This window comes from Aspergillus luchuensis, chromosome 6 (assembly GCF_016861625.1).
Source record: "Aspergillus luchuensis IFO 4308 DNA, chromosome 6, nearly complete sequence".
Classification (NCBI taxonomy): Eukaryota; Fungi; Ascomycota; class Eurotiomycetes; order Eurotiales; family Aspergillaceae; genus Aspergillus; species Aspergillus luchuensis.
The window spans coordinates 1,609,802-1,629,667 of NC_054854.1; the positions used below are offsets into that span (position 1 = coordinate 1,609,802).

Genomic DNA, 19,866 nt, shown 5'->3' on the forward strand with positions numbered 1-19,866 from the left:
ACTGCTGCTCTCCAGCTCAGCCCGTCTCGGTCACGTGCCAGCTGCCAGGATCCCAGGGTGTGAAGTGAACCTGCACTTCCTCTCTCATAACAACCTCCTCCAAATCCATTCAACCTTCTTATTTCCTAACTGTAAGACTTCTTGCTTAGTTCTTAAGTCATTTGTTTGATGAACACAGTGCTGCGCTTGTTTTGCTGCGCTGAAGCATCTCTAGCGTCGGCCTGATAAACAGACAACCTCCGGTACAAACTACCATCAGGCCTTTATTTATTCCGCTAGTTGTTACCGACTCATCCCCTCTTTACCCTCACTATCATTCTATCCTCTTTCTTGGATCTATCATCTCACTCATCATATCTTCTGGTATTTAAAAAATCATTCAATATGGCTCCACATGAAGGGGAACGCCAGTTTGAGACATTTGATCTAGACTCTGAACCCGATCAGCGTCGCAGCTCCGAGAGACAGGTTGTTGATCTCACAGCGGAGTCCGACTCAGATGACGTTATACCCATCTTTCCGAAGTCGCGGTCCGTAATAGGATCTGACACGGATGATGAGGCGGGTGATGATGATCAATATGATGAAGACCTAAAGAGAGCTATCGCGCTCTCGTTGCAAGACGCTCAAGGAAGATCGCAAAACGCCTCTAGTTATCCACAAACTAGCGGCTCTGAGAAAGGGGAGCCCCAAGGCACTGATTCTCCCTCAGTAAAAGAGGTCGAAGAGAAGACAAACGGCCCAGAACCTGCTAAACCCATGGGTATCTTTGGTCTCGATCGCAAGCAGATGGAGCAAGAGCGTCTCGCACGACTTGCTAAGAGAAAGGCCGAGGATACTAGCTCCATTGATCTTCGTGAGACTAAGCACTCGAAGATCGACTTAGCTCTAAAGCCCACTGTCCAACCCACTGTGGCCACTAAAGGTACGATTATGTCTGCATCACAGCCTACAAGCTCTAGGTCGATCCCATCTACTTCACCGTCGGTTCAATACCCAGAGGGTATTGTCAAAAAGACATGGGCCTTTGGATGTCCCCGGCAAGGGGACGATATCAAGATTGAAGAGGTCTTGCAGAAGTCTGATCTGGAGCTTGCTGTCTTGAGCTCATTCATGTGGGAGATGGATTGGCTGTTCAGTAAATTTAATGTTGAGAGTACTCGTTTCATTATGGTCATGCAGGCGGAGGATGAGGCTACAGTGAGCATTCTCCATTGCCCTTCGCACCCTGGAATTGAGCCTGTCTTGAATAAGCTAATCACCAGAGAAGAAACGTCAGTACGAATCAGAGACGGCTACCATGCGGAACTTGCGGTTATGCTTCCCACCAATGGGTGGGCAGGTCGTTTGCATGCACTCAAAGTTGATGCTGCTCTTCCACCCTGTATATCTTCGCCTCGTGGTACCGACAGCTAATCTAACCCCATTTGACTGGGGTGAGATGAACGGAGTCATGGAGAACGTAATAAGCACAAGAGCGCCTATCCCTTGGACCCCTGCTGACACACCTCCAGAGCGTCTTTCTTATTGACTTACCGAAAAAGAATGGCGCCGAGAAGCCAACAACCCATTTCTACGAAGATCTGGTTCATTTCCTCAAAGCCAGTACTCTTCATGAGAACGTCATCGCTAAGCTTGACAGCTTTGACTTTAGCAAAACATCGAAATATGCCTTTGTTCACACCATGTATGTCCCCTTTTGCTACTAGACGCATTGAATATAGCTAACAGTCCCAGCGGTGGCTCTCACACAGATACTGCATGGAGACGAACAGGCTACTGCGGCCTAGGTCGTGCAGTGGAAAGAATGAACCTTCGTACATCCGTACCACTGAACATCGACTTCATCGTAAGCATCTACCCTTTACCACAACCATCCACTACATACTTACAAGTCAAGGCTTCCTCTGTCGGCGCTATAACAGACCAATTCCTCCGCTCCTTGTACCTCGCTTCACAAGGTATACACACTCCCAAACCCCCTGCCCTTACCCATAAACCCGGCACTAACACCTAATTCTCCCAAACTCAAAGGCGACGACGGCCTTACCGAATTCACAATCCGCTACGCCAAATCATTTCCTGTCCCCCGACGCGACGATCCCTCCAAACTCCTCAAGAAAGACACAGGCACCGAATGGAAAGACCGATTCCGTCTCTACTTTCCTTCCCAGAACACCATCGCAACTTCAAAAGGTGGTCCTCGCTGCGCAGGCACCATCTGCTTCCAATCAAGATGGTATAACGGAGAAAATTTCCCACGCCATATACTTCGAGACTGTGGAAGTCAAAGAAAAGGCTTGTTAATGCATAACAAGGTGCGTATACCGCACTATCCCCTCCTCTTCCTCTACAAATTCGATATCTCCTAACACCACACCCCCCACTAAACAATAGATCCTCTACGTCCGCCCCGACGAACCCATCCCTCTATCAGAATCAACCCAATGCCGCGCATGGGCATACATCGGAAGTGCCAATCTATCCGAAAGTGCCTGGTACGTATTTCCTCTTAAATATCACATCCATCCATACCCAACCCTTCAATTTCACCCAACCCAGCACTCACTAACCCACCCCACCTCTCTTCCAAACAGGGGCCGCCTCGTCCAAGACCGCTCAAAAAAATCCCCCAAGCTGAACTGCCGAAACTGGGAATGCGGCGTAATAGTCCCCGTTATCGAAGACAAGACGGATACCCCAGAGGTCAAGAATAAGATGATATCCGAAGATAAAGATAAAGGTAAAGGCAAAGCCTCTGAATCAACTTCATCATCTTCATCGTCAACCAATAATGATGACGACGGGAGAAACCTCCCCGCTATATTTGGGGATACAGTTCCGGTTCCGATGCGGGTGCCGGGGGCGAGGTATAGTGGGGGGAAGAAGCCGTGGTTTTTTGCGGAGAGTCAGAGTTGATGTTGGACCCGAGTGGTGAGTAAGTAGGACGAAGGTGTGAGTGGTTTGCGTTTTACTGGTCTGGATGTTATTCTTGATAGGGATAAGGAGTTTGGGATATGTTGTGTAAAAAATATGATCTAACCCAATCTGATACACATTCCCTATTATTAGTAGTACTACTCCTAGCAAGTCCTAGCAAGGATAATATAAAATTTTTCTATAGAATGATATGCATTATGTACCTATTATGGATCAAAATATAATCCAAAAAAAAAAAAAAAAAAAAAAAAAAAAAAAGAAACAACATGAAGAAAAGGCTGGCCAAAAAAGCCAAGCCCACCCGACAAACACACACGCTAATGCATCTCTATCTATCTTGCATGATAATATAAACCAAGAAGGGGAGAAAAAAAAAATATGAAATCCGAACCAATATGCTTTTCTCTATCTCTTCCTGCTGCTTCATCTCGTATCTCAGGTCACATAGGCCTGTATATATCTTTTTTGATGATGATTTGTATTTTGTTTTGTTTTTCTTCCTCCCATGATCGATCACAGGAGGAGAGTCCCACCCACCAGCATCCATCAAACAGACGAATACTATGGTAAAAACAGTGGCAAAGCCTCAGCTCTACGCCTTGGGCGATCTCACAAACAGCTTCTTAATGCTACCGAAGAGCATTCCCAGCGCAGCGAAGACGTAGCCAAGTCCAAAAGACCAGCCACGGACGCGCACGCAGTAGATCATAAAGTAGACCAAGAACCAGTTAATGATCACATAGGCGAGGAAGATACCGAAGCAGCGCCACTTGTCGCCATCGTGCACATTGAGGGTGTGCATGTACTGGGAGCCGTTGGCGTAGGGACAGTACTGGCAATCCGAGGTGGCGTTGGGGTTGGAGAGGTAGCCGACGCCGGCACTCGACACCCAGTCGCTGGCGTACTGAGAGCAGGTTTGGCCGGGGGGAGGGTTGAAATGGGTGGTTTCCGAGGAGGCGCATTCGATGTCAACTGTGGGGAAGACGCTCGAGATGACACCGCGGAGCCACCAGGTGACCGGGTTGACGTAGTACATCCAGTATTTCCAGAACACGGGGTACGCAGAGTAAGGACGGACGACACCGTTGAACAGGCCGGTCATGACGAAGAAGAAGGGAAGGGTCTGGTGGATGTGTTAGTTGTTTCGCTTTGGTTAACTCTGGAACGGAGTAACTTACATTGGAAATGACGGTGAAGGACGGAGCAAAAGCACAGATCCATTGACCCCAGCTGGCCTGGAACAGGAAGAAAAGCACGGACATGAGGAAGACGTATCCGGCATTACTCGAGTCCGTAGGGAAGCCGGCCGGGTAGTACCACAGCAGCCAGTAAATCAGTCCGGAGATGATAGCCATCGGGATTTCGCAGATGATGTTGGCCGTGCAGAATGCGATCCATCCGTAGATACGACTGGGGTACTCGCGAGCTTCCCAAAGTGCCCGATTGATGTAGAACTTGGGGACCAAACTGTTCAGGACGATAGGCGGGAGGAGAATAATCAAGAAGATCGAGAACATCCGGTCCTGCATGCTAGAGATGCTGTTGCCGAGCATCCAGAAGGTCTATATGGATTAGTAACTATGCATGAGAAGGCTGAGCCAAGGGTACTTACAAATCCGTTGAAGATACCAATGATGACACTGACGAAAAGCTTTCCATAGTAGTAAGAGGGATCTCTCCAGTACTGTCTGAAAAGTCTCATCATGAGGAGGTAGGTTTGGGTCGTAACAGGAGCAGCGAATTCATACGGCACGCCCTGCTCATCAAGCGGGATCTTGCTGCGCTCCTCTCTGATGGTCTTGATCTCGTCCAGAATCTTTCGGTTTTGCTCCGAGTTCCTCCATTCCTCGTTCCAGTCAAAGCTCTTGCCATCCTTCTTGGTCGCCTTAGCTGCCGTCTCAAGAATGAACTCGGCGACGTTCTTCGAAGGAGGGCAGACAACTCCTCGGTCGGCGAAGTACTTGATCACGTCGCGTCCTTCATGACCGACCGGGCCGAAGTAGAAAGTGTTACCGCCAGGGTTCAGAGCCAAGATCATGTCGAACTGTTGAATCAGCATGGACGAAGGCTGGTGGATCGTACACACGATAGCCTGTCCGGCTTGAGAAAGCTTCTTCAAGAAACGCACGATGGAAAAGGCCGCTTGACTGTCCAGACCGCTAGTGGGCTCGTCGAGGAAAAGAAGAAGACTGGGCTTGGCAGCCAGCTCGACACCGATGGTGACGCGCTTCTTCTGCTCGACGTTGAGGGAGCCAATGATGGCATCCTGAATTTCCTCGAGTTCCAAAAGGTCAATGATCTGGTTGACGTAGGCAAGCTTTTCCTCATCCGGAGTGTTTCTGTCCTGACGGAGCAGCGCGGAAAATTCAAGAGCTTCGCGAATGGTAGCGGTATTGTCGTGGAGATCCATCTGCTCACAGAAGCCGGTGCCTCGCTGGAAGTCGGTGCCCAGAGGATGGCCATCAACAAGCATGTCGCCAGTGACCACACCCATTTTCTGACGCTGAGCCAGAGTGTTCAGGAGCGTAGTCTTACCAGCTCCGGAAGCACCCATCAGGGCAATCATGAGTCCGGGTTTAGCATAGCCGTTGACACCATTGAGAAGTTTCCTTGTGCCATTGCCGTAGGGAACCGTATATTCAACGTTGGACCAGGTGAAGACGCGGTCGCTAGAGGAGATGCGGTTGAATGAGTCGCTGTTGCTGTTGGACTGGGCCTGAACACCAGCGCCCTGGGTCTTCTCTTCGTCACTTCCCTTGCCGCTCTGCGCCGTGAGCTGCTTAGCACGCTTGGAACGCTTGAATACCAAGGCCCCGCCGCCACCACCGACGAACGAGAGGAACTCGGCAGCAAAAACGGTCACCAGGATGTAGAGCACAGTGAAGGCAATGACGACACCGAAGTTACGCCACATGTGATGGCGGGTGAACTGGTAGGCGGTCTCAATGTAGTTAGTACCCGAGACCTGCGTCTGCCCGAGTTGAGAGCCGGTGAGAGAGCATCCCTGGTACCTGGGATCCAAGTCAGAGCCCTGGGGGACCAACATCGATGAGGCGCAGTCCATGAGCCGACCAGCAAACTCGTTGGACAAAACGGCTTCATAGCTGTAAGACAACGGGTTGACGTAGAAGAGCCATCCGAACCAGATCGAACCATCGATGAGAGACTGCTTGGGGATGACATAACCAACGAACAGGATCAACACGTTAAGCGCGATACCACTGAATCGGACAGCGTCGTCAATCGATGGCGAGAGCGCAGCGAACATGCGATACATGGACGTGATGCAAAATGTCGTCGTGTACACGAAGAGGAAGTAGATCCAGAACTTGGAAGCGGTCACGTCGAGTCCGGACATGAAGTAGACGATAATGGTGAAGGGAACGACCATGCAGAAGATGGCTGGGAAATCCACAACCACACGAGCAATGGAAACGGCTGACGGACGGTAGAAGGCGTAATCCTTGTGACGGGCAACAATGCCACGACCACTGACCGCCGGCATCAGTTCCGTCAACTGCAACCAACCCAGGAACAGAATCGAGAAGAACAGAGCACCACCACGAGAGAAGGCGCCGCTGGTATCCAACGATTCACCATAGAACAAGGACGAGACAATCAAACCGTTAGAAAGAATAATAAAGTACTTGGTGTAGAGCGAGGTCTTGTCACCCCAGAGCAGCCAGAACTCACGACGCACACAGGCGGCGACCTGGCGGACCAGAGAAACGGTGTACGGCGACTTCTTGGACACGGTCTTACTCTTCGACTCGGCGACCGACTTCTGGAAGCGACGGGTGCTCTCCTGGTTGGTGTCCTGAAGCTGCTTCTCATAGCCAGAAACATCATCCAGGATACGCTGGTAGGCACTGCTTTGTCTGAACACGGACTCGAGCTCTTCCGCGGTCTTCGGAGTCGAAGCTTCCCGGCCGGGCTGGAATTGACGGGCGTTGGGGTCGCACAGGGAAGTCAAGAAATCGGCCGTAGTCGACTGTTCGGGGCAGTAGAAACCAAGGTTCACAAAGTACTGTCTCGCCTCGTTGGCGGGACCCTGGTAGAGCATGCGTCCCTGGTCGATCACCAGCACCTTGTCCATGAGTTCGTAAATGCTCTCACCGGCCTGGTACAGGGTGACAAACGTGGTCCGCTTGCTGATGTCGGTCATGATGCGCAGGGACTTGGCGTAATCCAGGGCGGTGCTGGCGTCGAGACCTCTGGTGGAGTTATCCCAGCAGACGACAGAGGATTTAGTGGCCAGCGTCTCCGCGATACTGACACGCTTTCGCTCTCCACCGGACACACCGCGGACATACTCGTTGCCGACCACGGTGTTCTTGGTGTGCGAGATACCGAACATCTTCAACAAAGCATCAATGATGATCGGGATACTCTCCTTGTCGTGCTTCTTGGTCTTGTTAATGAGAGAAAACTTGAGGGTCTGCCAAACCGTGAGGTTGGGGAAGTGCTGGTCATCTTCCTGGTTGTAGTTGACCTCACCACGGAAGTGCTTGTGCTGCTCCTCCGCGGACATACCGCCGTAGCTGATCTCACCCTCGACGCCGGCGAAGGCTTCTCGGTCATTGGCGATGGTCTTGAGGAAGGTGGAGCAACCGGCACCAGGTCTTCCCAGCACCAGCATCATCTCACCTTCCCGCACAGCACCAGTGAATTCGTGAAGCAAGTCTCTCACGGGGGGCTTGCGACCAAAGCGGAGTTTGGGGGCGAACCTGCAGATAATGTTGTAGAGATCGGGTCCAAAGGTACCGATGACGGCGTCCGGAAGGGTACGAACAAAAGACGCACCCGTCTCGACACCCTTCACGGTGACGTCCTTGAACACCACGCCCACCTTCTTGGCGGGTTCGCCTGCGGTCGTCCGGCGTTCGAGGTGGCCGCCCATCAAGAACTCGCTGAGGTCGAAACCGCCATAACCGCTGTCCGTGGTGCCGGACAAGTCGTCGTCGTCTTCTTCCATAGCCTTCTCCTCATCGCGCGCCTGGCTTGCGCGCGAGCGCAGTCGCTGAGCTTCTCGAGTAGCGGAACGGGTTTGGTGCAAACTGAGGCGGGTCAATTCCTTGCGCATTTCCTCGAAATCCTCCATGGCGCCGCGACGGGAGACAGGCTCCTCTTCCTGTTCTCCCCAACGGCCATCAGCGGATAGGTCGGTCTCGCTAGTCGACTGGGAGGTCACGGTTTGGTCGGAAGCGATAACGTGGGAGCTTTCTTGGGCGTAGGAATGCTCCTGGGTGATAGTCGGGACATTTTGCAATGCGTCCGGCTGACGATGTTCGTCAGCCATGGTGGAAACTGTGGCGCCTGTCGTCAGGCGAATTTCGAGGGGGGGATCTGCAAGTCGGACGTAAGGTGGTGGTGATATCGTAGGCTACCAACCGAGTGGCGCAAAACAAGTCGGCGAACCAAGCAAATTTTTGAAGATGTGAAACTCCGATCGAAGAAAGGAGCACGGGGAAATAATAGGGATAATAAATAGATATTAATAGGTAATGCCACGAATACGGAAGGCAAGGGATGTTATCAACGTTTAGCTGGAGTATGTATGGGAAGATATGTACAGCCAAAGATAAAGACGATGATTAGTGCAGTTAGGGGGGTATGTAGAGGGTTGATGTGGCACGGGACTGGGGCGCTCCAGGAGCTCCAGCACACGCCTTGAGAGGAGTGGAGATTGGAGTGAGGGTGGAGGAGAAAAGAAAGAAAGACCGTAACCGACTCAAAGAGAGAAAGAAACAAGAGCCATCCACTGACACTAAGGAGGGGGGGAGAAAGATAATAAATAAGTCAGTGGAGGAGGGGAGGACGTTGCATCACGGGTATAAACGATATTGGCGGCGCCGGCGTTATCAGACGCTAACGCCGCGGGACCACTTTGGAAAAAAAAAAAATTAAAAAATTATTCATGAGGGAAGAACTGGAGAAAGACAGGCAAGATTGGAGGCGGATTTGTCAGGATTGCAAACGAGCATTGACAATAGACTCGGCTTGTAGCCATGCCAAATGGACCCGAAACGGACCAGGGTCCATATCCGTGGCGGCGACGACAAGCAGACGGAATTAACCAAGCAATCAGAGAACGTAGAGAGACGGAAGGACCAGGTAGCGGAACTTGATCGAAGGAGTGGATTTGCTGACAATTGGAACTGCAGCAAGAAGGCGATGGAAAGCTGGACATTCCATCGGGTGAACTGCGGTGGGTCTCTTTTTCATCTGGTTCTTCTTTTTACTCATGAGTCAAGATGAGGTCCACGGATGTCAGTTTCTAGAAATGTGATTGGTCACGGGAGCCATGGATTCAGGGGTCGGCTGGACCCGAATGGCTCTGGAAGCGGAAGGAGCGACGCGGATTCAGCGAGGAAATCATCTTCCAGGCGCACTTTCCTCGTTTTGACTTTCATGTTTGGGTTGTTTGTTCGGGCTGCTTGTCATCATTCTTAACGGTGGGTCGGAGATAAGCCTACTTTTTCTCTTACTTCCACTTACTTCCTGTCCGGCGTTAAGTTTTAACATCTGAAATTTCGAGGCGGGCTCTCTTTTCGGTTAGTCCGAAACAACCTCGACTCGATTATTTTCCTCTTCTGCTGCTGCTGCTGCCCATCCCATATAATAAGACAATTAACTCATCATCTCGTAGATTATCCTCGTCATCATCCATCATCCATCATCATCATCCTTCTCTTGGCATAGGAAGCTGACTCTATTATATTATTAATCACTGTCACTACTAGTAGTTAAGTACTAAGATTAATTGTGATCCATAACAAGGCTCTGTCTGACATGAGCTCATCTGGTTTAATTAACTATAAGTAGTAATAGATATACGTAGATAGTTATCTGGACGCCTGATATGTACTTGTGAACTGGGACGCAGGGGAGCTTCCAGTAATTTCTACTAACGTGGGTACTATTTACTTTTTTTTGTGATACCAAACGGATAATATTACTATAATTATTGCTATCATTATTAATCAATCATTGAGGGTGACGATCTCTCACATTCACATTCTCACTCTTCCTCTCTCGGTTCTGAGCTCAATCGGCACTACTCCGGAACGGGGTCCCCGGCACTCTCGAGTCAGCCTGCCGACCATCTCCCTACCAGACCCAGTCGGCCAACGATTCAGTCAAGTGGGTTTGGCCACAGGCTCGGAACCGACTATGGAGTAAGTCTGCTGCTTGTTGCTGCTCTTGCTTCTGGCTGCTGCTGGATTCCTGCAAGTCCAGCCACAATTCCCAGCTCAAAGTTGCACGATCGCTCTCTCTAATTTTTTTTCCCTCTTCCGCGTGCTTTTTTCCGGCCGTGGCCTCTGGTTGGTTCTCATCTTTCCATGAAACAACCTGAACCTTCTTGGGCAGGAGCTTGGACTCGATTAGCCACACCTGATTCACCCGGGACTGCCATGCCGACCGGGTGCGATCTGTCAGATCTGATGGGTGCCGGTCCTCGCCCTACTCGTGTCGTTTCCAATTGGGATTCCGAGGCCTTTTCGGATCGCCTTGTGCTCTTGAATTTCCCCTTTTTCCCTGTTTGCTCCATTTTCTCCCATCACACCGCTTGGGCCTCACTCTCCCCCTCCCCCTCCACTCCATCTCCAATATTCTCTCCCTTCAAAACAACAACCCAACCACAATTTGGGCCACCAGCTGACTGCTTAGGATTATCGCCTTCAGGCAACAACCTCACTTATCTGACCAATAATGACCGTCTTCTTGATCACTACGGTATCAGTCTAGCCCTTCCCTGCACGGATCGCCTCCACTCCCAAGCTCAAGCTCCCCATCTGGATCTTGTTGAGCTTTCAGTGGACTAAGAAATATATACCTTTTACCACTCTCCAGAGATTCCCCCTAGGCTGATATTTTAGACTGATATTGGAACATCCCCCGCCATCACAACCTGTTCCTAGGGTGGAATGTGCTATTTCAAGCATGCGCTCGGAAAACTGAGCATCACACGGCAGTGCACTGCATCGCCTACACCGGAGAAACTCCAGACTGCGGGGCTTGGATACAAAAGTCCACAGGTAATTAGCGCCAGTCTTGAATCTGTGCATGTGCTCTTCCAGTGGGAAGTTGAGTATAGCAGCGGCAAACTCGGACGGATCCATGCACACTTTGCGGTCAGCTCAGGCAGCTACGCAAAGCGCGGGGTGGCTCGTAAACTTTTAGTCTCTTGCTTCGTTTTCACTCCTCGATTTTTGTGAGTATCTATCTATCTACTGTGGCTTTCTTCATGCTCAGTGGCTCCCTGCACCTGGACGCAATATTGCGATGCCAGCCTGCACGTTGCTCGGTGAGAGTGCCTAGTTGGCACTAGCCCCAAGTATGCCCGGTCACTCTAGGCCAGGGTCCGCGGTCTTTCGCACCGCTGCATCTCAATCCAGCCACTACTGTCTTCCATGATCCAGCCTGCCCGGCTGCTAGCCACCCGCCAATAGCCTTCCGTTGCCTTTGATATTCTTGGCGTGGAACTGCCTCTGCGGCTACCGGTGACACAATCCGGTTTGTTTGAAACAGTTCATCTAGCATTATACCCTCGTGTCGATGTTATAGCTTGCCGTGTCTTGATCGACGTATCCTGTCTATCTGCATCATCTGACGGATTAGCATGCGCTCTGAATGTATGGTGGTTGATGTTCAGGCCGCGAAACCGCCAGATCCACGTGTTCGACGAAGGGTATAGGCTCGTGTAACCGAGTCTCGTTCCGGATCAAGACTGTCTTGTCCGCTGTCGATGTGACTTCTAGTTAAAAGTCGCATTGATTAACAATCCCTGCTTTCTTTCAAAATCGGATAGCACGGCTATATGCATAACCTGCAGGGAAGTACCCCACAATGGCGTTGCTCTTTCGGCATCCGTTGCCGGTTCACCCCCAACCAAATCCCGATTGTCGTGTCTATGAGGCTGTGGCATGCTCTTGTGTGGAACACAATGCAGGATTGAGCTATTGTAGTAGGGAACAAACCATGCTGTGTCGTTGCCATCAGATCTAGTTGCCAATTGAATTCAAGCGGATCGGTGCAACAATCAGTACCGAGTATATCTTTCGATGCATGGAGTTGGACGTGTTAGGGCCAGCTGCTCACAGACCAATGAAGGTGATCGAGTGCTGTCAATCACGAACCCTTCGTGCTCATCAAGTGCTACTAGCCCGTTGTTAGCTTGTCTTTGGGATGGATCGACACGAGCTTAGTCCAGCTACACACTGCTTGCGAACCAGCATCGGTCAATCATGAACCTGAGTTACCCTGCTACGCTTCCATCTTCTCTCTCAGTGTATTAGAGTCCTGCATGGTGGCTGGACTGGGCCTTGGCAGTCTAGACCGGACACGAGACGACGGTATTATATTTAGGGAGAATGAATCTGTAAGCAAGCGGTCTGTACACGTATTCCACGGCCAAAATGCCTCATTGAAATAGACCAATAACGGCATTCTCTATCATAACGGTGGTAGCTTGTAGTCAGAGAGCCTGATACGAATCTCCAATGCTGCCCAAGCAACACTTCTTCTGGTCACAGTCAGTCGGCCTGGAGCAGGCCGTCAGGTATCGCAGCTGGTTCTATAATCAGATAGTCTCAATAAAATGGGGGATTGCAAGTCTTTTGCTGTTGGCCTTGGTGGTTTGCCGTGAACGAACCTTGCTAGTTATAGATCACGATACACGCTAGTCATGAACTGTAGTTGGGCCTCATGGCGATGCCTCCCTCTATCTACCTATGATCCAAAAAGTGACTCAAACCAACCGGTTTTCAAGCAGACACTGGATCTCTTTAGATCGCAAGATCAGACCTAATAAGTGGATCTCCTGATCGTTGTAGCAGCTGATAGCGATGCGACTACTATATGAGCTGGATATCTGGATTAGCGCTGTTTTAGTAGCGATCAGTAGAGATCAACCTGCGGCCCCTTGCATAGTCTGAGATCAGACAGATTAACCGTCTGGCAATGGAGATATTGAAGCGCAGTGAGAAGTTTCCGGGGCGATAGAAATAAGGTTCCCGTGACTGGATCCGCCTCCATCATTCGTCCCGACTCCACAACTACTCATTTCCAACCATCCTCCATACTGCCTCCCCTTTCCTCAACTCATTCCCTTCGTCGAGGTCAGTCTCTCATCGAAAGAACTTCTTCTTTCACCTGACAGTGGTCTTCGTAATGATCGCTGTCGACTGATTTCGCTCCTCTTGGCGCCCGCGATCCATGCGGCCATCGCAGACTTCCAGCTGACCCGCGCCGCCTCTCTCACCTGATATAACCTCGTCCATCCGTCGACTCGTTTGTCGTCATCGTCCCTCCCCAATGCTGGATATAATGGCTTCTCTGAAAGGTCGCGAAACTTGGGCATGCCACCCACAAAACCGCACCCATCACTTCGACATACCATCGCACTTTTTCCCCCCGACCTCCTCCTCCGCACTCCTTTCTGATGGAGATCCAACAACAATATCGCAATGGGTATTCGGGATGACCGCATTGGAGGAGAAACACCATCCTTCACCATGGCGCATCCTACAATGGCCATGGTGACAATCGACCGTCCTGCCGCTCCAGCGCCGGACTCTTCGTCCCCCCTGAAGCCAGCCGGCCAAGCTAAGCAACCACCCTCTGACCCAACAGCCACCCCGGACCCCAACCTTGTCAACCCCCGTCTCCTCGTGAATGGCGCTTGTATCTACGAGCGACACCTTCCAGGCGATGCGTACATTACTGCACACGTGCAGCGTCTTCAGCACGGGTTCTACGCCAGCCCCGCCGTGTCCAACCAAGACCACAACCACGTGGACTTCCTCGGGATCACCTTCGTCTTCCACTCGCCCAATACACTCTCCCATCGCTTCAAAGCAGCCACCATTCGGGCCTCTGTTCAGAGCGCAAGGGAGCAGTCATCGTCAAGCAACCGGACCCGCCATCCCCGCTTCCTCATGCATGCCCCGCACCTCCTCTACGGCGCCGTTTCCCCTGAAACCCTACAATGGAACTACAGTCTCAGCGGCTCGCTTGGAGTTTCTGACCTCCCTCTCGTCGCGAGTCTCTCGCCCAGCGGAGGCATGAACGGACGTTATAAGCGGTATGAGATGATGCGGATCCAGGGGTCGGTGCGATCGCTCAGAAGCCCGCGCGGCCGAGCCTTCGACGTTGAGGGCGGCGAGATCGTGTGGACCCTGGAGGAGAACAACTTGCAGCGATCGGGCCTGCCGCGCGAGTTCACCTTCGCCATGCTGATCTCGAAACCCCGCGCGGAGAGCCGAGTTCAGTTTGCGCTGGACATCGATCCAGTCGTCCAATGCTGGTGGTCGAGTTACCCGGGGCCCCTGTTAGCCCTACCGCGATACAAGCCCGTGCGTCGACGGCCGGTGGATTTCCGGACAGAAGTGGGCCAGCGTTTCGAGCCCCTCACGGCAGACAAGGGGTTCAATTTTGCGGCCCTAGAAAGCTCGTTCGATGATTACGTGCATATGCCAGGGCGGAAGTTTTCATCTGGCGTACGTGGTACCCAATTCCCTTGAGCATACAGCGGACATCAAGAGTCAACTGCAGGAATATCTACTGACATCGGAGTTTGCTGCAGATCTCCCCGGACGGCGGAATCTCACAAGACGACAACGAAGTCCGACGCGACGTGACCCGCGATTGGACGATGATCGAACCGTTGCGTGGAGTCAACAAGATCCCCGCCTTGCTGCCGGGCAAATCGGGACTCAACCCCAACCAGCCCATTCCTGCAATACCGGGATTCGACCCGGGAAGTTTCACAATGCGATTACTGTTGGATAATGCACATGGGTCAAGCAGCAGGTACGCGCATGTGACATCGGAAGTGACCAACGTACGAAATGGGCAGCGAACCGAGCGACGAATGGAGCGACGAAGCAAGGGAAATAATAAATAGCATTTTAGCATGGAGTTGGCTGGTCTGATTGAGTTGTCTTTGTTAGCGACTAGCATGATACCCGGCATACAAGAATGATAGAATTGGGTGTGCAGTGATATAATTCAACGTGAAGATACTGTCCGGTTCCACCTCCAACTTATACTATACGTCATAAAGTACCACTACGAGATGAATTCCTGATCCTCAATATCATTCTACTACCCACCACATCAATCTGCACAATCTGTCAAAACTACAAAGTTAGTAAATACTAGATAGTAGGGTTCATATACACCAAACAACTACTCACCACCACCATTATTTCTAAATACGAACATGCCAAATTAGCCTCAACAGACCCCTTATATGGTCGCCACCTAGTACTATGCTAGTATAGCACTCAAGATAAATACATAAAACCAAGGTGAAGAGGGAATGACTACATACATACATACAACGAACAGACAACTAGATAACACTAATATGTAAGCAACTACCCCGGTAATATTTTTACGGTATTGTATAATACGGTATAGTCATGTAAGGTTCTTAGTAAGAAAGTAGTGACGTAACAGTCATCCATTTACACCACACAGAATAATGAACTACTACTCCGTACTACTACTACTACTAACTACCAACTACTAACAGTATATTTATTAAACTGTTCAGGTATGACTATACTGATAGGTATCAAAGGAAAGAATATTATATTATACTCAGTCAGTATAAATTACATACATACATAACATACAGTATTACTCAGTTCAACGCAATGATCTTATTATTGATTATCAAAGATGAGCTAGCTACATTATACACAATTATTAATATTCTACACCTCAATAACCAAATCAACACCTAATAGACAAGCTAGACAAGCTAGACAAGCTAGACAAGCTCAAAGATAACAATAGTAAATAAGAGTGAGAAGAAAAGCAATACACTAAGCGGTCTAGATCATCACCTTGCAAGTAAGAAGTGGAGGTGAGCTCAGTGTGGAGATAGCCAAAAGCAAAGTGTCTGTCAAGTGTCACCGTGACATTAAACTTCTTCACATCCACATCCACATTCCACCCATTCTATTCTACTACTACCACTGCCTTAAACTTCCCGGTTCGGTTCGATTCGATTCGATCGATCGATCTTAGTTACTACTTTACTACTTACTTACCTTATTACGATCCACCTTCTCTTTCATTTCACTACTACTCAATTCCTTGTTTTTTGCAAACATGCTAATATACTAACTGGTAAGTAAGGTAGTATAGATGCGTCTAGACCATTAGGGATGTTGATATTGAGTAGCTTCAAACTTATTTTCAGTTTACGTATATGTATTACAACTACAAGTACACAATGAGGAAGAAGAAGAAGAAGAATATGCATAGTCAGCCACTGATTGATTGATTGAATCTTACAACACAAGAAGATCGTGGCTATAGCGAACTACTGCATTCTCATAGATCAATCAACCAAACGAACGAATAATCATCCGACATGTCTAGACCCGACAATGATGTGATGAGATGATAATTGATGATATCACCAGCTTATCCTTCCCGCACATGACAAGAAGAAGCCCTTCCGTAGCATCAAAAATCGAACCACAACCACAGCCCATTAATATTTGCCAAGAACAAAATCCAGCTTGAACCCAGGATTGATTGATTGATTGTTGATTGATTGATCGATCGATTGGTTGTATGCATCACCGATAGGATCATCTTGTCAAATAGTTTCCATGTACACCACTAAGAACCCATGGTTTCTCCCATATGTAACAACTAAGGATATGATGATAGCGGACCAAGCACACAAGACACAAAAGCAATGAGCATCACGTAGAGTAGCACGTAGCACGAACAACAAAACAAGAACAAAAGTGTTGACAGATAGCCGCCCCAGAACCATGCCACCCAAAACCGTCCCATTGCTCATAATCGCATGAAAAAGACAGAAAACCAATCCACACTCGCAACAAATCATAGACCACCAAACAGCGAAAACACAGAGTAAATCCCAGAAAACCCCCCAGGGTACTACCCGCGAACAGGCTAATAAAAATATAATAAAAAAAGAAGGTATTTGATCGACATCGTATCATCGTAGGGGTAACAGAAGCAGCAGCAACAAGGAAAAAGCCACCCATGTCTCCTCTAAGAGCGTTTTCCCACCCGGGTATTCATCCACAGCGTATATGCATAGTCTATTCCCAAATTGCCGCCCTTCTGAGAAACAACAGAAAAATAAAATTCGTACGGAAGAAAATAAAGAGGGGGGTGTGAGAAATAAAGTTAAAGCGAGGGTAAAACCACAAGTCATGGTCGCTGGAGAATTCAGAGTCATATCTGAGGCTGCGCCGGAGCAGCAGCCGCCGCCCATGTCGACACGGGGTAATTGGCATGAGCTGCTGGCGCGGTAGCGCTCACGTAGTACGGATGTCGGTCTGCGCCTGGGTAATAAGGCGCATGCATCGGGTTCGACTCCCGGCGCGGGATGCCCGGATCAAACGCAGACATGCCACGCTGTTCCAGTGGTTGATGCGGTCCATCAAGCGGACCCAGGCTGAAGCTTCCTCCCCGTGAATATGTGGCCGGCGTGGCCGGATCGATGGGCGAGGTCGCGTCGGTCGCAACGCTGCGTGAAGATATTGACGAGTTGCGATAGGCCGAAGGGCTGTGATCCGACTGGGATCGGTTGCGATCGCTCAAGGAACTCGGAATGCCCGTGTTGAGTGCAGAAGGGATTGACGACGACAGCGCATTGTGACCCAGAGCATCGAAGCTCGTTCCATACTGAGTGGGTGTCCGGAATTGAGAGTAGTCGTCTGGCTTCTGCGGGATCTGGGTAGGTGCAGACGGCGCGGGGAGATACGGGTTGGAAGCTGGTTGCGCCGAAATCGACCCTGCCATCGAGTATCCCGGGATGGCCGCAGTCTGCGGAGCATGCGTAGCAGCATACGGCGCGGGGTGCATATAGAATTCGGGATGAGGGTTGGGGATCGCATACCCGGGCGGTGCTACCAACTGAGGTCGGTATCCGTAGATCGTATGGGGGTCGTTCGGGTTCTCTAAACCTCCTGATTCCAAGTCATCGATGGGTGCCCGGAAGCTTTGCTTCTGCGTCAGCTCTGCACGAGGCCGAATGTACCGCAGCGAGTCGACCATCGATGGCGGGTTCAACAGCCCGCGCATCACGTCCTCCACGCTGTAATACGAGACCAGGTGGTGTGTCACCCCCGAAACCGTCACACTCATCGTCTTCTTCACGAGTCCCGAATCCTTGAAGCCATACGAGTCCACCAGCGAGCCCACCAACGCTCTCTCCACGTCCGACTGGTGTGGTCGGTCTCCAGGATACTGACCGGGTGTCGAAGACGGCGAATAACCGCCGTTGCTGTCCTGTCGCGGATATGGCTCCCCAGGTCTCGTCGAAGGCACCGGGCGTCGATTGGCCTTCTTCATCGCTCGCTTCTTTTCGCCGGGAGGAAATGGCTTCTCCAGTTCGCGGTAGACGAGAAAGTTGCCCAGGATTCGACTGGGACTCCAGGTCACTCCATCCGTCCATCGCTTGATACCCGACGAATTCTCCTCGTAGATGAACACACTGCCACTGCGGACCAGGTGACCACGTTCGCGATCGTGGGGCCGACGGGGCACATGGTGCAGCACTCCCGTCAGACAGGCCTCAAAGAGAATCAGCGCATCTTGTGTTGTCGCGACGTATCCCGTAAAGGTGGGCTCCAACACCGTAGCGGTGCCGTTGACCATTGTTTTGCGTTTGTTTGTAGGTTCGAACCTAGTTGAAAGGGGGGCAAAGAGGTAAAATCAATCAAGGTTAACACCACCGTTGATCAAGGTTTCCCAGTAACTCGGCTAGACGGATTGGCCAGGGTGACACTGGCGTTTCGACACCAAGCAGAGGAAGAATAGCAGTGAATAGGATCAGAACAATCCCGCCTGACAGGCTGTCAGAATTTCTTTCTTTGTTATCGGCCGTTGCAGAAAAAGCCAGGACGAAGTCCCGAGCTAAAAAATGAATGGGAAGGAGGGAGGGAGGGGGAAAAAGGGAGTGAATTGGGGGACTCCAGAAAAGCAGGGAGGGGGAGGCAAATAACCTTTGGGGGGAAGACGAGGAGTGGGAACCTCTGGTGCGAAGGTGAGAGAATGACAAGTCGAGAGAGCTGACGGTGATGGTTGAACCGTAGAAGAGGGCCGATGGCGCGAGTTTAAAGCGCCCCCCTCCTTCTTGAGTTTAAGGGCTACTACCAGACTTGGGCGAGCCGGATCGACAGCGAGCACGGGCCCGTCCTTTTTCCCAAATCCTCGCACAGGGAAAGGGTTGGATCTGGAGAGCAGCGTCTGGCCCTAGTGCAGCTGGGTCGACTGGAGCTCCGGTTCCACGGATAGCGATCGGATCGAGGTAGGTTGAGTCTCCAACCAAACCAGCTGCGGGAATTCCCAAGCTTTCTGCTTGCAAGGAGAAACCCGTTTTGACAGGGAGTTTAAATACCCTGGGCGCGGGAGTTTCTCTTTAACCCAAAAAGCTGTTGCTTGATGCTGCTGCGCAAGACGATGCGGAGTTTCGGGAATTGTTGAATGGGCAACAATCCACTGCGCGAGAAGCGATAGTGATGAGGGAAAGAGAGGGAGACCAGCTCAGCTTACGCCGTATGAGCTGTTCGGTGCCTGTTTCGGAGCAGGTATGTAAGCCGATTTATCCACTTTGGAGCTTCACGTGAAGCCACCCGGGCCATGCGAGAAACGAAGTGCGATGAATTTCCAAAGGCAAGTAGAGACCAGGAATGTTTCAAAGTGAATGGGGATGCTTGAAGGGAAGGAGTGTGGTGGACTCGGAAGACAAGAGGGGACAATAGTTGACCTTAAACATCCGTGGAACGAGACGGGGAAAGAGGCAGATAGAAATAAATCAGAAAAGGGAAAATCAGGTATATAATAAATTAGGAAACAAAAAAAAAAGGGAAGAGAAAAAAAAATAATCAAAAAAGTGAAGAGGGAAAATTAAAAAAATAA

At 50.5% G+C, this 19,866-nt stretch overlaps 4 protein-coding genes across 4 annotated transcripts; 2 read left to right on the top strand and 2 right to left on the bottom strand.

The window, feature by feature from the left end:
• Positions 1-384: 384 nt before the first annotated feature.
• On the top strand, positions 385-2,919 carry AKAW2_60579S (uncharacterized protein; the record flags this gene model as incomplete). Its single annotated transcript, XM_041692720.1, has 8 exons — positions 385-1,200; positions 1,271-1,462; positions 1,515-1,687; positions 1,738-1,849; positions 1,901-1,961; positions 2,035-2,318; positions 2,398-2,498; positions 2,598-2,919. 8 exons carry the CDS (start codon positions 385-387, stop codon positions 2,917-2,919), a joined length of 2,061 nt encoding a protein of 686 aa, XP_041546077.1.
• Positions 2,920-3,532: 613 nt separating this feature from the next.
• On the bottom strand, positions 3,533-8,239 carry atrF (ABC drug exporter AtrF; the record flags this gene model as incomplete). The annotated part of the gene is made up of 3 exons (XM_041692721.1): positions 3,533-4,063; positions 4,119-4,502; positions 4,553-8,239. The coding sequence occupies 3 exons, from the start codon at positions 8,237-8,239 to the stop codon at positions 3,533-3,535; spliced, it is 4,602 nt and encodes a 1,533-aa protein (XP_041546078.1).
• Positions 8,240-13,409: 5,170 nt separating this feature from the next.
• AKAW2_60581S (uncharacterized protein) lies at positions 13,410-14,848 on the top strand (the record flags this gene model as incomplete). The annotated part of the gene is made up of 2 exons (XM_041692722.1): positions 13,410-14,441; positions 14,528-14,848. The coding sequence occupies 2 exons, from the start codon at positions 13,410-13,412 to the stop codon at positions 14,846-14,848; spliced, it is 1,353 nt and encodes a 450-aa protein (XP_041546079.1).
• Positions 14,849-17,175: 2,327 nt separating this feature from the next.
• AKAW2_60582A (camp independent regulatory protein) lies at positions 17,176-18,603 on the bottom strand (the record flags this gene model as incomplete). Its single annotated transcript, XM_041692724.1, has 1 exon — positions 17,176-18,603. The coding sequence occupies one exon, from the start codon at positions 18,601-18,603 to the stop codon at positions 17,176-17,178; it is 1,428 nt and encodes a 475-aa protein (XP_041546080.1).
• Between the last annotated feature and the right edge of the window lie 1,263 nt (positions 18,604-19,866).